The sequence below is a fragment of the Bradysia coprophila genome, chromosome II (assembly GCF_014529535.1).
Source record: "Bradysia coprophila strain Holo2 chromosome II, BU_Bcop_v1, whole genome shotgun sequence".
Taxonomy (NCBI): Eukaryota; Metazoa; Arthropoda; class Insecta; order Diptera; family Sciaridae; genus Bradysia; species Bradysia coprophila.
Window position 1 is genome coordinate 10008526 of NC_050735.1, and position 23802 is coordinate 10032327.

Consider the following 23802-nt stretch of genomic DNA (forward strand, 5'->3'; position numbering starts at 1 on the left):
GAAATAAATTTATTTCAACAATATACGTAAAATGTTCATATTGAGTTCTGTGTTAACAACAACAAAAATTATTTATTTTTATTCAATTAAATTCACTTTAGTTTTTATCTGCCTTAGGAACTAAGTTTTTTTTTCATTGCAAAGTGGTGATTCATAGCAAGTTAAGTGTTAGAATTTATGTCGGCCAGCACTCAAATCTTATAAATATTTGAATGCATTTACATTGAGCAAACAATCTGCCACATAGAATTTATTTCAATTGCACCAACACCATGAAGTAGGTGACCACAGCTCCCAGAACCTTTACAGGATAATTTTTTGTATTTAAATGTTTCATTCGAAACGAAAACACAAACGAAATCCCTTACCGATGCAAACAGATCCAGCGAAACGGTGAAAAACTTTGCACCGGAAATGGTCATAGCCTTCTGACACTGTTGGCAAACAATCTGCACAAAGGTTTTAGCTTCTTCAGACCCGTCATACCAGTGACAGGAATAGGCAGCTTCCATTACTGATGAGCTCTATTATGGAATAATTACGTTAGAGTGCCGATATTTTAATAGAAATAGGTCTGTGCTGTTACACAAGCCTCGAATGATCTTGGTGGCTTGGTGTTCATTATTTGAAAAGAAAATAACTTTAGGCATTTCATCAAGGCACTTCAAGCATGGGTGGTACTCTATATAGGGTATTCAAATTTGACAGTGTGTAAACTGTAAAACACTGTAAAAACCCAATTTCGGCACTGTAAAACAAATTGGAAATATTTTTCATACAAAATAGTATTCTGGCAAATGTCATTCGAAGCACTTTTGCTTGAAGTGCGTTGTTTGTACGCTGAAATGCTCTAACTCAAATATTTGCTTTGTATAGATGAGATAAGAATTTGTTGGACAAATCAAACCTCTTCAATAAGTCGATTTCCGAAAATGCAGAAATGGAATACTTGACCCAACGCATACACCAAGTATCCGATCGTTGAAAATGCATACACATTAATTCCGTCGACTTTGGTTGCCTGATAAGCCAGCAGAGTCAAACAAATGGTTGATGTCAACATGTGTAGCAGTAGAGCTCCTCCGTAAGTCTCTCCAATGGCAGCCGTTAATCTTTATTGTGAACAACATTGAAATTGTTAGAGTTAACCGTTTAAATGACTTCAGAAAATATTTTCAGAAAAATTTAAAATTAAAATACAACGAAGACTGCAATAACTGGCATTGCATCATCCACAGTGGACTAATGCTTTTATGGTATGTTCTGCTTTCCGCTAAATGCGATTGCGTAAAAGATTATACAGCTAATTTTGAGTTTAGAGATAAGATTCGTAATTATTGCACACAATTAACGAAACCGTATCGTATCAGGCCGGGATGTTTGTAACATTCGTCGTTTTCTATGTGCAAATTGTCAACGTAAAATTGTTCTGTGTGTCTTCGGCCTAAGGCTTACACGAATATTTTAGTTCTGCAGTTTTGTTCGTTCCACATAGTTTTCTATGCTATCAGTAACCTCAGTCTTAAGCGTGGAATGGAAGAAATGAAAAGAGAGGCGCTACTGTTTTATGATAGATACGATGATATGAAAACGTTTTCCCATAATTTCCCAAATTTTCAAACGTTTTTAAAAATTTGAAAAAAAATTTTTTTTTTTGGAAAATTATGAAAAATGTGGGGAGAAAATATGGGAAAATATTTTTCCAAAAAAAATGGTGGAACGAAAAATACGATGGAAACAAACAAAATCCACGAGAAGTAGAAACTTAAACTTGAGATTCGGAGAAGAAGTTCGACAAAACAGAAGACTATCAAGAAGGCTTTTGGTTGCAAATCAATCATTGTTCAAAATCAAATTTTTTAAGTAAAACTTTGAGTGGTGGAATTAATACGAAACAGATTTTTCGAGTGTTCTCTACTACCGTAAATAATACAAACAAAAAGCGACTGATAAGACAAATAGAAATTTTTGTGATTAGGAACACGATATTACTGTTTTTTTTTTGTGTGAGTGGATAGAGTTACGAAGATTGAATGTAAAGAAACTCAAAAGTCTCTTCACAAAAGAATTACGAATGAGCTTAAAATCACATAGAACTTTGGTTGTAAAGCATCGACCCGTTCGCATTAACTCAATATTGTATCAGTGGCGTCCCACACTCTGTCTTCTTCTTTTGATCCTGTCCTCCTTGGCCTACGTTTTTCTGTTTAAGTAATTATAAGTTAGAGCAGTTGATGAACGAATCAGCCTATGCGTAAGCACAATGTACAATGTACATAATGGAAGACCCAATATAACTAGGTACCTTCCCGAAAATAAAACACAGTATTTGACTACTTTGAATTATTATTGTTGCGAGTTGTATTTCACTAATCAGAAAAATTGCATAGGCTTCACACTCCGCACAGTTTGTCAATTTGTCAAGTATGAGCATTTTTATCTCATTGGTAAATTTACAACCTCAAAATCGCGCTACAATTTTATCAGCAATATAAAGTCATAATGAAACAATTTACACTCGATGAGACAATTTACAATCGATGAGACAATTTACTACTCTCTACGCTAGTTGCTACTTTCCACTTCAAGAAATCTTTTACAATATGGTTGGTGCTTCAAGTTAAAAGAAAAATAGATTCGCTCCTGACAGACTCTTATCTCGTATATAATTCAGCTTAGAACTTAAATAGTTATATTGGTGGAATAATAAACAGCTTTGCCGGATCTATTACTTGATTTGTTCTAAGTATTTTTTGAGACATGGAAATACTTCATTTTTCTGAACACGTACTTTGCTATATAAGAAGAGAAAGGGATCACATTAGTGAATTTTTGTCGTGGTTGTCGATAACAGATGACTGTTATGATGAAAATGCAGGTGAGAAATGGTTGGGATAAAAAACCAATAATACTGATCCCGTGAAAATTTTCGTTACAGTGTACGTTGTCTGTATTGACGCTATTTATGTTGTGAATGGTTACAATGAACGAAAACCATGAATTTCGGGTCATAATTCCTCTAGGTAAGCTACCGCTACGACGAAAACAAGAAGGCAATGATTATTTACGGACGATTGATTTTAAACAATTTCGCGAGTTGTAACTAAAATCCATCATCCAAGACTGGTACGTATGTAATTCTTCATGCAATTCGTCTCTTTTACTCGAGAAAAAAAATCCAAAATTGACTACATTTTCGCCCCCGAAGCCTGAAAGATTGCTCTGGCCACAAACATCCTCGAAATGAAACTTCCTATTTTTCTTCACTCGGGTAACAAATAACTATTTCATCCATGCAGCCATAGCACTGTCAGTGCGTTTTTGCAGCGTGAACAACCTTATTTTCTCCACTCAAGTGTGATGAGAAGATGGCGCTTTGTTGACGCTCTCTCTGACAATTCGAGTGAGAATTTTTTTTTTCTTGTCTTGGGCATAAATTACGGAATTTTTCTCGTAATTTAGGCCTTCAGGATGAAAAGTTGTAAACGCATCTGTTGTGGACGGATTATTTTAGGAACTTTCGCTTGTCGCTTGTCAACCGCAAAATTGCCTAGAATATACCGTCCACAACAGATACGTAAATAACTAATTTCTCGAAAATGAGTTTTTTTGTCTTTGCAACTTTGCGACTTTGCTTTGATTTTGAAGAATGGCTATACAATAGACATATATGTTGTGGACGGTAGATTTTAGGCAATTTTGCGAGTTGTAGCCTGAACGAAGTGCCTGAGGGCCTAAATTACGAGAAAAATTCTCCCAAGGCATGAAAATTGATGTGTTTGTTTCGTGGATAAAAACAGTTCTTCACCGTTTTTCTTCGGAAAAATTATGTGTCGGGCGAATTTCGCTCTTGTTTGGAGTTTCTTTTTCTCCTCATGGAGAACAAATAACTATTGAATCTACACAGACTAAATGTACGTTATACAGAAATAAGAGAATGGGCTACTTTTGGGAAAACAATACACAATATTCTTATAAGTTTTCCAACATTTCCACGAATTTTCCTAAAATTTTCAAAATTTTTCCAAATTTATTTTCCCCTAAAATTAATTGAATTAATTTGAAAATCTCAAACCGTTTTCCCATTAGAAACATAAATTGTTCATGAAATAAGTTCAAAAGTATAACAATGACAAACGTTACACGCATTGGATATTAGAGAAATCGATTGTTTTCATTAATTTATACAAAAAAAAGGCCAGGTAATAACCTAGGCCGTATTGCCGTTATGAATTAATTATTTTCAAATGTAAAAGTCTCAGACACTCAACAAATCAATCAGAACATCGATTCTAAAGTTTAATAATAACTTCGTCGGTGTATGATACGTACCTGTGTATATCGTATGGGTGGATGTTCATCGTTACACATAACCAGTAGATATTAAAGAACTATTTATAAGGGACGGTACGGAGTACTTTGAAAAAGTTATAAATTATGTAAAGGACGTTAACGAGTAACGACAGTACCTAGTCGTTAAATTTAATCAGACAAAGGCTTTGGATTATTTGAATTTGTTTCCTATTAATTTTCGATTGTTGTCATTCAAAAGTACATAGTGAGAAAGACACAGAAAAAGACACACTGATTTATGTGTGTCATCTAACATTTAACCTAGATTTAAAGCTGATGATATTTTTAAGTTTTTTGAAGCGTTGGTTCCGATTTATTTAAAAAAAAAACTAAAAAATTTTGGAAACTCACGAAGACAAAACATCAAAAATGTAATTAACTCACCTTACAACATGCTTGTGTCGCTCCACCCAATACTTAATGGCACTACGTACCATCATCTGTTGTCTACTACTCAAACCATTCGGATTATTCGGATCGAAATTTTGCAATTCAGACGATGCTTTAAATTGTGAGCCCCAATCCGCTTTCGAAGTGTAAAGGCCATTTGATTTTGCATATTCCTCGTCTGTACAAACAGAAAAATATGACAAATTGATGATGATTGAAAACGTTCTTGCAGGGTGAGTCACCACTGGTGATCTTACCATCATTTATCAATTCGGTTTTAGAATTGCCAGATGAATTGCGGAAAAGTGTCTGCGAATTCGGGCGATATGTGTCCAACGACGCCGACAATTCCATAAGACTTTTAAGGATTTCCTTGAATGTAAAGTCGATTTGTAACAAAATGGGAACAAAATTCAGGTCCAATTTGAGTGTACCTTCAAATGGACGAGTTGTTCACATGCAAATATCAACCAGGAACAGAACATTACATCGGACAAATTACAGTTTGTCATTGAGAACATCAAAAAGTAGACCTAATTATAGAATGGATAGAATTTGATTTAGATAAAGGGAACGGATTTCTAGAGGTGTTCTTTAATACTTGGAATGCGAAGCTGATGTAATACATGAATCCACCTGAAAATTAAAGATATTTTGTGACTACAACTGCTGAATGACCAACACTGATTATCTTACTCATTGCGTTCCACGGATACCACGATTTAAACGGTAGCCGAGGTACTTCGATGAAATACGTTTCATTCGTTGACTTATCAAACGCTCCCTTAACACTCTCACCGAAGAAGGTTATGGTAGTCCAGGCTGATGTAATAGACGATTGATTAGAAACAATCATTTGCTCATGTTATATGGAATGTCTAATGAATCCTTACCCACTACAACGAAAATGCATAGTGCCATTATAGTCTTAAGTAGTTTTCTTTGCTTAACCAACGATATGCTGTGAAAGCGATCGTTAGATTCAGCGAATAGAGGATGGTGATTCGAGTGATTCCATATGTTGAAGGTCCTTGGATTAAAACATTTTATCGTTATTGTACGTTAGAGAGATATCCCGTATTCACAATCACAGAACATTGTGTGTTAATGGAATCATTCATTCATGATGTTGCGAGTGGACCGTATTTTTCGTCGCTTTTAATGTCGTGTATGAGGATGACTGTAGTAATATTTTTACGATTTCGATTTTTCAATTAATAATTTAAATTATTGTGAAACTATTGGTTTGTTTGTTGTGAAAAGTAGGGTAGACGTGCCGGTTCCCACACATGTCAGACACCTATTGTTCTTTCATTCATAAATAAGGTTTTTCAATGAAATATCAATAGTTGCTCCGGGCACTCATACATATCCGTGAACTGGTACGCTGACCCTATTTGCTAGTTTATCAGTACAATCATGTCAGAATTCCTTGCAAAAGTAACTTACTTGTAAACCTCCTCCGAATGTACACCTACATAACAGAACTTTACGATGCAGTGAAAGAAGTGTAGAGCGGTAATGGTATTTGCCTGAATCAAAGCAACATTTTTAAATCAGTACCTGGTGTTATTATTCACATTAAGCAAATTTTACCGTCAGTTCGTTGACCTCACCGGTATTCAGTACTAAATTGATCAGAATGCATAAATATTGAATTAAGAACAGTGCTAAGTGTATTGCTGAGTATGCTTTGTTTAGAAGAACTGGTCCAGTTGAAAATCGCCAGAAGAAGTGGCCAAAAAACTTCATTAATCGTATGTTTGGCTGCAGATCGGCTACAAGGCCTGCTACCTTTTGCGGTTGTACTTGCATCTAGTTAAAATTATTAATTTATAGTTTATTTTTCGCCTACATATAAGTAAAAAATGAACTTATGAGGAAATAGTGGGTTACATTGGTTGATGCGTAAGTAATTCATTACATGAAGTAACAATTTTGTGATAAAAGCAAACTCCCAAGTGTGTTTTTGAGCAACAGGCTTCGATAAGTGTGGAGTGTGTAAACAACTTGTCATAAAAACAGTTGCCGAAGCAAGTTGCTGAAAAACACCCTAATGAGTTTGTGAGAATCACAAAGTTGTTTCCGAAGTAATGAAGTACCTAGCATCACCCAATGTATTCTGGTTTACTACCTGCCCCATGCTAGAGTTGATTTTCACATAGGAAAATGAAAAAAATGAACCGAAAATAGTCCACATATAATAGATCATTTTCGCATGGGGCAAATTGCTATGGAATGTTCAACTTTCGCATGGGGCAGGTAGTAAAAGTTTTTTCCTGGAGATGCAAAAATCAAAATGAAATTTTACGTTTCTTTTATTAAACATGGCATAAGATTCACAATGTACGTTTGAATAAAATCGATATTTCCATAAATATTTTAATTACTCGCGGCTGGTAACGATACCTTGAGTTAATGATGACGATTTTGATAATTGAACAATAATTTGCGTTCTACCTCCTGATTTCAATACACATTTCCTGTACAACGAAATTAAGCTTTTTACGGAATGTTATTTCAATATAGATTACCTAAGTTAGTCATTAAAGATTTAAGAGTTGATTCAAAAGATAAGTAGACATCAAAAATGGTCAAATTTTTAATTTCATTTTTTGTAAATGTTTTTAGGCATGTTTAATTAATTTGTTAATGTCTATGAATAATGGAATGCAAGCATTTTCCTTCCAGCAATTTTCTACTTTTTTTCTTTTAAGTGACAATAGTATATTGTGCTGTATACATATTGTGTATTTTGTACCTCCAAGACGATTTTTGTTGCAATGACTACAATAGACTTTCGACGCCCTTAGCATGTAATAGTACATTACGTCCTTGTTTAGAGATTTTAATTTTGCCGAGAGGGAGGTTTGTAACCAGAACCGAAGGCGGGGGCTGTAATCCCTCGTGGTAAATTACGTAAGGTATTTTACTTGTGAAGCTCTGCGAAAATAAAAATTATCACAAGTGTCAAAGATGTGCCCCTTGCGAAAATTTCATGAAAACTCTACTTTTCATCTTTTTATCCCTAGTCATGTAAAATACTGTTGCTTAGGCTTCGATTGAAGTTTTGTTTTATTGAGTACAATTTTTGATATTAGTGAAACCTTGTTCGGAAAAATTTCATTTATCGTCATTGATACCAACATCACAATCTGTCATTATGTAGTTGTTGATTATGCACCTCTGTCCAAAATGTTTTTTTTTCTTTTTGACGATCCGAAAACATATCCAAATCGTTAACAATATTTATTTACATAACAAGGGATAAAAGGTTGAAAAGTGGAGTTTTCGTGTGAATTTTGTTGATCCGATGCGAAGTCAACAAACACACGAAAACTAGACTTTTCAACTTTTATCCCGAGTTTTGTATTGGATTTTACATGCTTTTGAAACCTAAACCAAATTTGTTGTTTTCCCTAGGCGTATAATAAGCCACTTTCACCCTAGGGAAAACAAAAGCATGTAAAAACCTTTTTGACAGAGGTGCATACGCTATTTTATCTGCCGAGAACTGATAATATCGTGATAAACACTTTTCAACAGAGTGATAAATGCAAGATTATCGTTATAGACAGATCACATCGATAAATGGATTTTCCACATTCTCCTGACTACAATAGTTCGTTTCCTGTTCAATCATCTTTTAACTTGTGTAAGTATCGTTTTGCACATGAACTGTGAACTGTGTCTCAACTCAATTTAGGAAGCATTATATTAGCATACGAGACCGAAATATATAAAGGCTACACTGGCAAAATGGGAAAATAAACGATGAATGAATGAAAATCGAAAGCTAGATAAACGTAGTATCTTTGGTTACTGATCAGTAAATTGGGGATTTCATCTTTAACTGAAACTGAAGTAAAAATGCGAAAAATTTGAGTTTTTCTGGTAGTTCTTCCTTCCCATGTGTCTTTCGAAAAATTATAGCAAGCCGCAATTTTGACTTTCGGTACCGTTCGAAATCCAAATTAATATTAATTCTTAATTCTTCATCCACATTTCAATTTAAGAAGATCGCGCGTGAAATCAAAATACATTTCTAAACGTTTTATTCATTTTCTTTCAAAGATGCAATGTCCGTTTTCTTTTTTTGATTGCAAAGTATTCTTTTGATTTCTTACGTTCATTCGAACTCTCACAAAACTGTAAGGCAAATTTTCGTCTTACTTAAGGTAACATAAAATAACTGAAGAAGCATAAAGAAAGAAAATGAAAATATGTTGACATTCCACGGAATTAATAATCTGATTAATCAATTATCAATTAGCCCTAAACCTTACTAGAAGCGAAAAGAGTATCGTAACAAAACGATTAAATCTGGTACTTCATATGATCATATGAGGAAAGCACCTCCTAGTGTTTGGTACAAAATCTATCACTTCAATATGTTTGTTTATCCAGTTATATAAGAAAACATGGCAATGAGTTCATTACTTATTATTGTCGTCGTTGTCGATAGCAGATAAATATTGTAATATAATACAAGATACATTCCACAAGTCCGAAAGATCAGAATCTTCCAAATATATTTCAATTTCTGTTCACTTAAATAAATCAAGCGTACACTGTGTTCATTATACCCCTTTCTTCAGATTTAATTATGTTTAATTATTTGATTAAGTCACAAATCGAATTAGAGCATCATTTACCGTTGTCGTTTGAATGTAGTTTTCACTTTTCAAATTTCATTCATGGACTAATTCAACTAATTCAACAAAAAACAAAATGTATCAAACAGTGAAACTTTGTTTGATTTAGATTTAGTGGATACAAATGAGCAATTAGTAAAATAAAGTTCCTTTCCGTTCAAGAACTTGACGGCAATTGCCGATGCCGATCGGTATCTTAAACCGATATAGTAGAATTTAAAGTTTCCGCACCTGTTTGAACGCGTGGCCCAATCACAAGGATTTTCCCACGATGTCTGGGTTATGTATATGATGAACAGATGTTCCCATTATACCGTAAATGGAAAATAAGTTTCTAATAGGAATGGACTTAGGCGATATTGATTTAAAATATCGTTTTGGTGAAACGGACACTTCACGTGGATAGGTATATCTATCAAGGCCACAACATAAATTGTTGTTAGAATGGAGTTCAAGTTTATTTAATTCATGAGAAAAAAGTACATACGTGGCGTCGCAGCAGTTGAGATTTCATGCAACTTATCGTCGTGACACAATTTATAATTTCTTTGTAAGGGTGTGTCACCACAAAGTTTGACCTTTTCAATAAATCGATAAAATAATTTGGGCCACTGAAGATTACTTATTTATTGGCGGCATTTTTTGTAACAAGATTTTTTCAAATTAAAAAACTTGCTGCCGCCATTTTGGAATATGGGTTCCCTGACTGAATTGAAATAGCTTATACGTCACTTACGAACGACTTCTTTGAGAAATATGCCATGTGTTTGTGGCTTAACACTTAGGACTGACAATTTCGTTCCATTTTTAGAATTTTTAGTAATCAAGTTCGAGAAACATAAAAAGCCATCTATTCAACGTTTATAATCGACATGTAATTAGACTGATCATTTCAATTTTTGACGATCAATTCTTCATTTTCTGCTGTCATTTCTTATTTTAGAATTATCGGTTTTAATACTTCCCTACCAACCCCTATAAATCCAACTTGTTCCATGGAATGTGCACATTCGATATCCACATTACTCTTGGCACTTAATCTCAATGAAAGTGTAAAACAGTTATGGTCTATTGTCCGCCCGGAGGACATAAAAATTTGATTTTCGTACTTAAACGCACTCATTTTCATATTATTTTGACATAAAATGTGAGTGCGTTTAAGACGAATTCGGCGATCGACCATACCTGTTCTCTACTTTCATTGCTTAATCTGCACTGTAGAGGGCGTCATTTTTCTATGAAAAAATGAGTACGAGTAAAAATCACGAGTCGTCATGTCTCTCATATTTTTCCAAATATTTTTGTCGTATCGTGATCTTTGCTAGATGGTGAATATATGACTTCTTACTTTTCTACGTCCAATCCACAGGAACATGAACGAGTCACCGAGAGCCAAAGATGCCTTAGGTAACGTGGTGCGTCATGTATGGTGATAAAATGTATCAGTGCCTAATTTTCACTAATTTTCTCAAATTTTAACGATTTTTTCAAATTTTCACAAAAAACTTTTTGGGAAAATTCACGAAAATTTGAGAAAATCGTGAAAATTTGAGAAAATTAGTGAAAATATTTTGGCGAATAAAGGCACTGAAATGTATTTATCCCAAGGTTTGGAGTAAAATTTTTGGATTTTCCATGGGTGCCGTTAGAAAAATTACAAAAACAAAGTTTGATACTCAATTCTCATTCATGTGAATCTAATACAAATCCTATTATAGGAATTTTTTTTGAAGATTTTTAATAATTTTCGGCGTTTTTAAGAATTGAGGTTTTGCCACCCAGTACCGCCTTTTCCATATTGATTCTTTGGGCCAGTGGTGCCAAAAAAAAAGAATGACGACTGGCGCCCAAAACAACAAGAACAAAAATGAATTTATTTTTTAAAGTGCCCGCGTCGCTCAAAATGTAAAAGGCAACCCTGATCCATCATCCATAAAGTTTGTTTTCATGTGTTTATTGAACATGTCTTCGCCATAGATAACCACTTGAAAATTTTACTTTTCACCTTTTCCTTTGTAAATTGACTCCGATTAGCTCCTAAAAATACCTAAACGACATTTCCAAACAATGCGATCCGTTAAAACAAATTGAGCAATTAGGTTTTTTTTAAACTCTTGGTCAATTTGCTGTGTTGAATTCGAGCCGTATGAACACTTGTTCTCTAAAAATTCATTGTAACTGATCTTAATGCAATTACAACGAATTAGTCGATGATATTCTACTTCGGGTCATTAGTACACAAAATTTTGGTGAATACCTGCAGCGCAAGTACCTAGCAGTATTGTACATGAGCATAGTACAGGTGTATAGATACCATAACAAAAACGAATAAATTTCCGCTCTAATTAAACATTACACTCATTTTTATTTCATGCGTGTTATTTTATGCAGTTTTTAATCAATGAAATTAATTAAAACCGCGATAAAGATAAAATTTGCGGTTTCACAAAACAATGAACGGCAATAAATTAAAAAATTTCCTTTTTACTGTAACGTTGAATGCATTTTTATTGGTATTTACAGTTTGATGGTAATGACATTTGAAGGGAAATATTGAAATCGTTTTAAAAATCAATCAGTTCTGGAGGACATTATATTCAGTTGAAAATATTTAGTACTGAATACACCTATGAATTTCATACTGGTATACCTGTTACGGACGGCATATTTTTTCGCCGTCTATGACAAAAATAAGCGTTGAACTCTGTCCTGCGTTTCCTTATAGAGTAAATTATATGTTCTGATTAGTGAATGTTCATTTGAAGTAGTTACTGTTGGTTAGTCAGTTAAAAATATTTATAGAACAAAAAAAGTAACCGATGAGGTTACTATCAGTGATATGTTTGTCGTGTGCTATAGGTTAGTCTTATTATGCATTATAGTTTCTGTAGTTCTCGGTGTGAATTTTCATTTCGTATAACATTTTGATATTTTACGTGCAAGATCTTTCGAGGAAACGGACTTTGTTGAAAGTGACTAATCCACCCTCTTTCGCCGAAATTTGTAAATTGAAAAATAGTTTAATTGACTTTTCTATCATTCTTTAGTTGTTTGTTACTTTCACAGGGTGCAACGCACACATATGTAGGAAGACTGGGATTTTAACCTATAAATATACTGTTTCGCTTTCTTACTTCCTTTTAGGTGGGCACTACAACCTACTATTGGTTTTGGCCTCTTCCAGCAATCTTCTCCAATCGGACCTATTCCGCGCCAACGTTCTCCAGTCGCTCTTAGTACTTTCAGATCAGACTCAATTGCATCTTTCCATCTCGCTCGGTCTTCCTGGTCTGCGACTACCATCGGGATTTGTATTTAGCAGTTTCAGTATTACTGTTTCGCACAGGTACAAAATTCCACTTTCGTATCTAAGATGTTCTTCTTGGTTTCTCTGATTTATCTCATTTGCCATTTTATTTGAAATAGCATACGAAATGAGAGAAGAAACGGAGAGGAATAAGAGACTATGTTGTATTGCTTAAGTGGTATACAGTAATTTGACGTGGGCAAAGCAGTAAGTTGACGTAAAACTTATGATTTATGAATGCATTCCCCACACATTTTATAAGAATAAGTTCTTAAGCTTTAATAAAGCTGCTTTATGTCAATTTATAAGTGAAAATCGCTATATCCATTCTTTCATTACCAAACGAAGAAATGTCCAGAGTAACGATGGCTTCAGCATATTCTTGGGCATAATGCTGGCGGTGGGTGTATTTTCTTTCTACAATGGGCAAATTTTTGGCCGTGGCGTGAGTAGAAAAATTTGGTCTTGACTAGAGAAACCATTTCAATTTTAGAAATTTCAGGGAGAGTACTACAGGTTAGGTTATCGGTCCAATCATAGTTTTTACAGAGATTATATGAACTTTTAAGAGTAGCCTTAGCCTATAACAATTGATCGATAAGACAAGATTAGAAGAATTGTCATAACTTAATCGACAGTTATGTTACGTCTTTAATAAAGACTCTTTATAGACAGTAAAGCGATGCACTGTTAATGACGTTTTAGGCTACAAACACACGAGCAATTTTGCCAGGCACCAAATATTTTACCAGATACCAGAGATTTTACCAGACACCAGATTTTCCCAGAACTTATTTGAATTTAACCGAAAATTCAGAAGTTATATGATGACACAGCTATACACAACGGACACGCAAAACGGAATCACTTACACGAAATTACGGAATTAACCAGAGATTCACATGGATTCTACAAATTCATAGGAATTTGACCAAATAATCGATTTACAAGTTGAAGACACGGCATTTCACAAAGGATAAGTAAAGGAAGACAATAGTGGCACTACAGTATTGAATTTTTGTAATTTGAAGTAAAGGAGGTAGGAATTACAAGGCACTTGGCTTGAGGAGGTGTGTTGGTTGTGCAATCCAATTGTTCGATCTAGTCGAAATTACAGTCTGCGAAAGTATCTTTTTGAATAAAGACATGTTTTCTAACTGAGGTCTTTTTACTGGAAACCAATAAAACCAACAAAACAAAGGAAAAGGCAGCAATATTATTAATCCCATCAACGCAAAATTACTCTTTCGTTTTCGGCCTCACAAGCAATGTGAAACGAAGAAAAATATTTTTCAGAAATCTTGTGAGTGAAGTTGCAAATAAGTAAGTGAAGTTTACTTCAGAAGCTCAGCCGTTACTACTTTTGGTTGTAAAATTTAACAACCTGAAAATAGCAAGACTCAAAGACATTTTTGGTTTTTCGTAGTAAAATCTAAACAAATTGGAAAATACCATTCTAAGTTTAGACGATGATTTTAGGAAACACATATCGTACTTAAATCGTAATATTGAAAATTTTTAAAATAAAAATCTTTGTCTGCGACAACAGTTGAAAAACATATAACTTATACTTGGAATTGATCATTAGCTAGACCTGTGGATTTACCAATCTCTTTTGAAAAAACCACTCTCATTTGCTACAATTCGGACAAAATACACTCTCGTTGAGACACTTACTTATCCCACCTTTTACCAACAGCAACATATATATACAAAGTAGTATCATTCGCCGAACCGATTATATACAATTGTAAATTTGGTTAAAGCAGTTAGTCTTTGTTAAACAATCTTCGGAGTCTTTACAATTACGTTGTTTGCGCATAATAACGTGTGTGATCACGGGAAAAAAATATTTCGACTGTGCGAGATCAAAGAGAATTGCATATATTATCCATCGCGAACACGAACCGTGTCTTTTTCAGCTGCATTTCGTATTTTCTTGTTTTGAGTGCATTATTAGGAAATAATTTTCGATCAAGGTAAGGTGCATTCACAATTTATTTTTGTTTCATTATATATGTGCTTGTGATTGTATAGTCATGCATTTTGCAAACCAATTTTTTTTTGTATGTCGCATATTATATTGTGTATATTGAAGCCGTGATTCATTTGCATAATATCATAATGTTGCATCATTTACGTTAAGTGATCTTTCGGTCAAACAAAAATGTTTTGCATTGCCCAATAAACTCTGAATCTGTGAATTATGTTGGTATTTGGTTTCCCATTGCAAAGTTAATTTTTGGACAAAGGAAAAATATTTTCTCAATAAATGCAGTCACGTAGTCCTCTTTGCTCAGATCGAATACCAAAGTATGTTACCAAATCTTGAGCTTCTCATTTTCAACCAACTTTAGTTCAGAAATGCTTGTAATAATCATGGTGATGATACACTTTTTTTCGTGCTAATTGCACTCATTCATAAGGCAGAATTTCAAAAAAAAATTGTGTTAGTCTAATTAGCGCGAAAATCTAGTCAACTTTGGAGAATAGTGAGAGCAGTGTAACATTATAGTTTGCTTCGTTTGCAGTTGTATACTTTACGCATGAAGTAAAAGAAGATTGGGAGGTAAATGTAAACAAACGTAGAGCATTAAAATAGCTATTGAATCTAGTACTTCATTCGATCCTAGCATACTCGGCAGAATAGAAACTTTGGCTTGAGCTCAATTTTTATTCCTCCCATCGTTGCCAAGAACAGAACATATTCGCCTAGTCAGGTGGCCTGTAGAGGCGCTACTTTTTTTAAAGTACTTCATTCTCACTGTACTATTTTTTTTGTGTGACAACTTCATATTGATTCATTCCCATGAAATGTCACTGCAGTGAAGTTTGTTCATGAAAAAATAATTCAGTGACAACAGACTTTTGATGAAGAAAAGTCCTAAATTGTAATAGATTTTACCCTTAGTTTCTAAACTCCATTCTCCTATAGCCATCAGCAAAGGTTTAGTCGTTTCTACAAAAACGCGTAAATCTGTACAAATCTCACTTAGAATGTGCTAATTGTGAGAACAGTCACGATTTCTTTTTTTTAACAAAATTCGGAAATGTTTGCACAATTAACGTGACGTGAACATTGATAGGCCTTTGAAAAAGAGATCTCTAAAGTGATACATTCGCCGCAAAATACTTACAATGAACTTGTCGTTGGCAGACATCTACTTTACCGAATTTATTTATCTTGCTATTGTGGTCTTATATAGAATAAAATGATTCGAAATTATTATCAAATGTTGTGACGAATTTTATTGTTACTCGTGGGAGTATAATATCATTTTAATAATTTAACAATAAAAATGTGTTTGAAATGATATTTTCACACCTCAATTCCGGTAAGAATTTAGCGATCTAGACAAAAATCATTCAAGAATTTTGAAGTCTCTAAAAGTTCAAAAACAAATCGGTAAATGTAAATTTTATGCTCGTCCACATGTCCATTATATCCATATACATTTTGAATTGTCAATTTACATAATTTCCGTTACAAATTGAGATGAGTTTGTGCTTTAATATCTCATAATAAAGAATTTATTGTTCACTTTCGGGAAGTTGTGTTCAGAACTTTATCAGTGATTTCGATTGTCTAGATGTATGAACGATTGGTTAACTATAATTTGACGTAAGCGACGAAACGCACTTTTCCCTTTACCATAACCTTTCACAGACGTTTTTACTATCGGATCTAGTACTTCATTTGATTTAAATATTTTTAAAAGACTAATTTCGAATCTTCTACTTCAATTGTTTAAACGTGCTTTTTGCTATATAATACCAGTTTAATCAGACCTTCAATCAGATAACAGGTTATAGCCCTCCGTAACATGTTAGGAATTTCAATTCATTCAAACCATTGCGTGACAATTGATTCGGTTTTCAATGTAAGATCAGACCGAATTCAACTTGTGAATTTTGATGCATCGATTGGTAAATTTAATTCGATATTACCGGTTAAACGGTTCTTTTTGCGTTAAACGTTTTTTTGAGAGCGATGTACGGTGTGAATTAGTTCGTATAAACTTATTTCCGATTTTCTGAGGTCAATGAAAGTATACAAATTGATTTACTAAAAATAGAACTCCGAATTGCTTGTATGTTATGCGTGTACAATTATTTATGAATATTGAATCATATCCGCGACGGACGAGCCATTAACTGCACCTGAATATATGTTTTGTTTAAGTATGATATGCTGCAATGAAATTACAATTCAAAGTCAACATAAATAAACTTTTCGATCAATTTGTATTAAAACGCAATGTCAGTTATTCATACGAGAATGCGTGTAATTATTCATATCCGAGAATGCGTTCGAATTTATTGTGGTTGAATTGCGAAACATATGACCCTCAGGTATAGGTAAAGAATGAATGTTTCTTTCAATATTGTTTAATTGGATGGAAAATCAATTTTTTCATTCAGACAGAACCATTCTACTAAAAAATGCATTTTATATGCACTGACGAATCCACATATCATTAATAGCGTTATATACTGCATGCATGCATGCATGTATGTATGATCATTCAAAACAGTAACATTTTAACACAATACAAAAAAAATGAGAATTACGCAAATCAAAACAAGTTTCAATTAAAAACTCGCTTTCACACATCACAGAAAATGGATAATATACAAAAATTCATACATACGTTCGAATGAACGGTCATGATGGCAATATAAATGCCGTCTCTATTTTAAATTAAATTTACCAACATTGGCAAAAATTATGGGTTATAGACGAAACATTTGTATCAAGTACATTTTTTTGCTTATTTGTTTTTTCATTCTGTGATGTCTGACATCCAAAAGACAGCCAGACTTGTTGAAATATAGAAATCACTTCCACTTCTATCGACTATTATCGGAAGTGACATCAAGTATTTCTTTGTTATCACTTTGGGTCTCGAATATTGAAAATGGTATAGCATGAGATGAGTGGCAAGGCGATACTACTAGTCTGCAATAATGCTCAGTTTTAATTCGATTGTTTCATAACAGTAATGGAGAACCATGAATGATTTTTTACACGCACATGCTATATAACTATACCATGAGAAATAATCTTTTTTATGGCAAAGAAAATGCAATACTCGAAGTTGTCTTTGAGAAACATTACGAACGATGATGGAAGACCTTTTCTTTTGTTTGTTTTTGAACATATTTCTGTAAGAATCGGCAATAATATCCAATTGGATATCCAACGTTCAAATGTTACTTTTTCGGTTAATTTAAGTTAAAACGAAAAAGGTTTGTTCACTTATGTATCGCATTTTATTATGAAAGTATCGCTAAAGAAAAATGATGTAACGAAAAAAAAAATGTTTGTACGAAAATGGGGCATGGTAATTATATTGCCAAGCGATGACATTGAATCTTTTTTTTTCTGTCGAATTTCTTTTATTTTTTTATGGATACATTAATGAGAAGAGTAAAGTTAGTTTGTGTGTATGGAAATTATATTTGAAGATAATATACATTTAACACGCATGTTTTCATTAAGTTACAAAATTTTATACCATCGCGGAATGCAGGTGTTGTGTCTTCGATAAAACGTTAAAGTCATGACCATCACATTAGACACGCAAATGGTTGCAATTTTTGGTAATTAGTGAAACTGATTTACGGTTTTGTTAGTTTAAATTTAAGAGATTGTGAGATTGTAGATCAGACGTAATAAAAAGGGGGGAAATGTATTTGAGCATTCGAGAAAATTGAATTGACCTTAATTCTAATGATAGATGACATCTATCATAAGAATTTAGTTACAAAATTTATTGCATAGCGAGTGATGTAAGGGTTACAATTAAATGGACACTATGACGAGTAAAATTTAATGTTGCGAAAAGTAACCTTTTTCATGTTTTGGGTGGTGAATGAAGCAAGTTTATCCTTCACGAATTTTGCAAGGTTTTGTCCCAAAGTTTGAGCCCCCATACGAAAACTTATCGATCAATCAATCGAACCATTCTTACTACACTACCGTACAACGCATAAAAACCTTAGAGAGGCGAGTTTGCGAGAGAATTTCATATATTTTCTCTCACAAATTAGCTATAAACTAGCTGTTTTTCCATTGATCGCCCTTACAATTTTTCGTTCATGTATGGTGGATATGTTTAATATGAAAAAGTTCATTTTCTTCACTCAGTGAGTAAACGTGAAGCTTTCATTGACTTATTTTTAGAAAAACGTTGATGCACCTCGACGATAGAGTTTTTTTTAGGCATAAATAACTGTTCCTTAACTCAGTGACGAATATTCAAACTTTCTTGGCATTTCTTGACAAAATGTTGTGGGTCACTCACTTTATATTCCCCTCCCCCAATTATGTAATTTATGAACGGGAACCAATGGAATTTCTCTTTTCACAAAATTTTAATATTTTAATTTTTTTATCAAATTGGTACTAATTCGATGAAAATATTGGTAAATCGAGTTATTTATAACGCTCACCCCAAATTAAAAAACGCTCGAATATTACCATCGAATGAGCGAGTTTTTGTCACCTCGGTGTGGTGTTCAAAACCGCTCAAAACAATCGATCAATCACTGAAAACAACCACATTTCGCAGCTTGTTGCATTTATCATGGTACGAAATGTAATGGCAAGATGTACAGGCAGGGAAATGTGAAATTCGACATATTTTCTGAAGTGAGAGTTATAGTGGTTTGTAAATGATTCCACATAAAATGTGTCTATAGAGCAAACGAAAATGTAGATTTTTTATGTTGGTGTTTCATTCTTGTTGCGAGCGTGTCCCTAACTCCTAAATCCTCGTGGAATCAATTACAAACCACAACAACTCCCAAATCAGAAAACTTGGGAATTTCACTTTTTTCTCGTTGGTGAAATTACCTTCGCGTTTATCGCTTATTTGTTCAAATCGGTGATTCTTACGAATTTTAAAGATAGTTACAGATTTTGAAATTCATGAGAATCGCCACCTAGAGATTCTCAATAATTTCAAAATCTGTAACTATATTTAAAATTCGTAAGAATCACCGATTTGAACAAATAAGCGATAAACGCGAAGGTAATTTCACCTCGCCTTTTGCTAATATTTAAGTTTACTTTAAGTAATTCTTGCAGACATAAGTAAATTAAAAAATCATTAAAAATAGTTTTTTAGATGCGTCATGTCCAGTCATACAACAAAAAAAAAATATTTTATCTGAAATCCAGTAAAATGTAAATTTAGTTCGCATGATCGTATAAAATTTTGCCATTCGTACAAAATAATAAAAAAAATGGTTGTAACCATAAACCATTAAAAATCATTAACTGTTTTAAACTTCGTTGTTTATTTATTATACCACAGCAAGTCAACAAGATATGCTTTTCCGTGTTATAAATAAAAATAAAAAAAATTGTTGAGAAACAAAAATTATTGTTGTAGACATGATAACCTTCAAGATATTCGAAATAAATTTAGTGCAACCGTATCAACAATGCGTATAAATTGCACTGAAGCCCACACAATAATATTACTTCTTCTTTTTCATTGATATTGAGGAATATCACGTACACACTGTACAAGTTGCAACTTAACTTCGGGCAAAATTTTATGAAATACCGTAGCCTCTGTTACTATTTATAGAAATCTACCCTCTGCAGATAATTTAAAAGTGTAAAATATCGCTAAATGATTACGTTAACTGAACCTGTTAACCTTAAAGTAACAGTTACTGTCCGTTAAGTTTTTTAACGGAAGCAATTAAAAATTGTCTTACACTTCCTATCAATGTGATTGCCCATTAAACATCCTTCAGCCCTTTAATTGATTTTTTTCTCTCTCTCTAAAGTGCAATCATTTCCCAACCTGGAAATAGGTTTATCGTCCATAACTCTAATGTACAACATCACCGATGATGAACTTTGTACTTGACTATAAATCTGAACGAGTCACTGTGAAAATTACGTTTTTTTTTCAGTCACATTTTTACTAATTTTGCCATTTTGTCATGAGAAACCAGTTCTTTGTGTTTGTCTGCATTTTTAGTAATTTTTAAATTAAATAAAAATCAAGTTGTGAGTGTAGCATTTCCAGCAATTCGTTTCAAGTTAATGGTCTCGTTGACCGCATATGATGTTAACATCATTTTTTTGGATTTTAATTTTCGAAACAGAGCGCAATATAAATCACTGTACTCTCTTCCGTCTAAGTTTAATTTTTAGTTCAAGGCATAATTCAAGCAAATATTTTCCATCCAATAGATGATGCTAGTTCAGCCAAGCGGTGATATGAGCGCAAAGATTCGCCAGGAATTACGCGAACCGGAAAGTATGGACGCTATCGACAAAGATGTGTTGGCTATACGAGAATGGTTGGCCAGACAACCACATTTACCGAAGGACATGGGTAATTAAATGCATAATGCGAAACGCCTTTCACTGGTTTAATGTGCTTTCCGTTTGGTTTTTAATGAACAGATGACCAGAGATTGAAAACGTTTTTACGTGGTTGCAAGTTCAGTATTGAAAAGGTTAAAAAGAAGCTGGACATGTACTATACAATGAGAAATGCTGTTCCCGAATTCTTCGCCAACCGTGACGTGTCAAAGCCGGAATTAAAGAGTCTTTTCGATGTTGTGTACGTTAACAGTATCATTGTTCACACATAGATTTTAACAACCGATTTACTTACAGACACATTCCGGTACTTCCTGGCTTGACACCAAATGGTCGTAGAGTTGCGATGCTCCGTGGCGTTGACAAAGAAATAGTCACCCCTAATGTGGCTGATATAATGAAACTGGTGCTGATGATAGGTGATATTCGTCTATTAGAGGAGCAAAAAGGCGTTGCTGGCGACGTATACATTTTTGATGCTAGTGTCGCTACACCCGGACATTTTGCTAAATTTACGCCAGCGATTGTTAAGAAATTTTTAATCTGTGTTCAAGAGGCTTACCCAGTTAAACTAAAAGAAGTGCATATCATCAATGTGTCACCGCTGGTCGACACAATTATCAATTTTGTGCGGCCGTTCTTGAAAGAAAAGATCCGACAACGTATCCACTTTCACAGTACCATCGATTCACTTTATAAATTCGTGCCGAAGGTGAGTCATTCTTTTGTGGGTGTGTTAAAGTGAAACAGCAACTGAAATGAAATTTTCCTTCCACAGGCAATGCTTCCGAATGAATATGGTGGTGAAGCTGGAAAAGTTAAGGATATCAACGGTAGGTTTGCCCTTCGTTTTGATCCAGAACCATGAAAATTTAATGAGATTTTTATTTAAATGTTACACACAGACCAATGGTTTGACAAACTTAAGGAGTACACACCATGGTTCAAGGAACAAGAAAAATCGAAAGCAAATGAAGCACTACGACCAGGTAAATTTTGATTTGGTTTTTCTGTCCCTTTTATTTTACTGAATTTCCAATGTGTAATGATCAGGTTCACCCAAAACTGCCGATGACCTGTTTGGTATGGATGGCACTTTCCGTAAACTTAGCATCGACTAATAATTTTGATAAGGATAACTATACAGTATTAAGTTAAACGTTTAAATATAGATTCGAATAAACAAAAACATTTATGCCAATGAATCATCACACACGCACACAGCAATTGCATTCCGAAAATGTTTAGAATTTTTTAAGGGACATTTCGTATAATACCAAAAGTGTATTTCATTTGTACCGTTCATATCCACACTCCATAGATACTCACACTCTTTGCCGCACAACGTTTTTATGTACTTTTTTATGTAAATATTTATGGAAAATAAATTTTTAAAAAAAGCAAAAATACTTCTCAGACATAGTTTGCTTGTACTTTTATCAAATGTCCTGCCCATCCATGTTCTGTTGAGAAAATAAGGTGATTCAATGAACGCTGTTTCCTGACTAAAACTGACAATAACAACATTAATTACTGGAATCTGTTACTTCATTTGATATGACTATTTATATCAGGTTGTTACCAAATCTTTCAGTTCATATTTTACTTCACTGTACTATAATCAACTAGGTCCCACCTTATGGGTGAATCAGGTCCCTTGACTGATGAATTTATCAAAAGACGTTGAAATATTCTGTTAATTTAATTTCGAAACTTCATTTTCCAAATTAAGACCATTAAGTGTGGAATTGCTCGGAATTTCCAATTCGGAATATTCTCTCCTTGTTGTATTGTCGGACGGTCGACGAAATTTGCAGAACAACGATGCAACACGAAAACAGTATTATGTTGCCCGGACCAAATGGTGTAAATTATGACCGTCTAAAAGTTCTCTTTGTATGTAGCAAACATTATAAATCATAGCCAGTGTTCCTCAGATCCGTTATTAATATATTTTCCATATACTTACTCAACGGTGGTGGAGACTACCTTACCACCTTGGTCAAAAATATTGCTTTTCTATTTCAACTACCGATGTGGTAGGCTTTGAGAAAAGACGTGAAATTTTTTTGCTCCGCAAATTATCTTACACAAAATTCGAAATTATTAGTTTAATATCGTCGTAATAAAAACGAATCCCGATTGGATAGTCTACAACTTTGAAAACTGTCTTGGAGCAACCATTGAAATATCTGGATTCTGGATTAAAACTATTGAAAGGAATAATCGAATTCGACAAAAGTGGGTGAGTCAGCTACTGTGGATGTATCTGTGGTGCCCTTATATAAACGCTGATACTAGCCGAAGAAGATGGTTTGAGTTCAATTGTAATTAATTCATTTGAAAATAAACGGCATATGAAACAAAAAAAAAAATTTCAACTATTTCATATGTGCGCTGTGATTTACCGGCCATTTCCACACTGACATTTTTAAGACATGCACTTACAATGTAAGTCTAACATTTTGTTGTATAACTATGCCGGTAAACACCTGAATGGAAAAAAAGACGTGTCAAATGAAGAATAAGGAATAGTTACGAAATAAAAACCAAATCTCGACATTAAACACATGTACTAACAAAAAATAGTTGAAATTCTTACCTGTAGCAGGTAACTTTGTCCCCAGGTAATCTAGATTCTAGAATAGCTGCTACAGTTGCATTTTTTGTATGAGGTACTACAGCTGTGACAGCTATTCTAGATTACCTAGAGACAAAGTAACCTGCTACAGGTAAGATTTTCA

The 23802-nt window shown here is 33.8% G+C and overlaps 2 protein-coding genes across 2 annotated transcripts; one reads left to right on the forward strand and one right to left on the reverse strand.

Annotated features, from left to right (window-relative positions):
• Positions 1–39: 39 nt before the first annotated feature.
• On the reverse strand, positions 40–9581 carry LOC119071729 (odorant receptor coreceptor). The gene is made up of 12 exons (XM_037176758.1): positions 9399–9581; positions 6340–6558; positions 6193–6275; positions 5637–5773; positions 5440–5565; positions 5345–5379; positions 5178–5276; positions 5001–5115; positions 4738–4921; positions 908–1112; positions 369–524; positions 40–301 (listed from the first exon to the last, which is right to left on the reverse strand). Exons 2-12 carry the CDS (start codon positions 6556–6558, stop codon positions 251–253), a joined length of 1410 nt encoding a protein of 469 aa, XP_037032653.1. The 5' UTR covers positions 9399–9581; the 3' UTR covers positions 40–250.
• Positions 9582–14456: 4875 nt separating this feature from the next.
• On the forward strand, positions 14457–22449 carry LOC119071736 (alpha-tocopherol transfer protein-like). The gene is made up of 7 exons (XM_037176770.1): positions 14457–14684; positions 20924–21068; positions 21140–21299; positions 21356–21770; positions 21837–21891; positions 21964–22047; positions 22112–22449. Exons 2-7 carry the CDS (start codon positions 20924–20926, stop codon positions 22177–22179), a joined length of 927 nt encoding a protein of 308 aa, XP_037032665.1. The 5' UTR covers positions 14457–14684; the 3' UTR covers positions 22180–22449.
• Positions 22450–23802: the final 1353 nt, after the last annotated feature.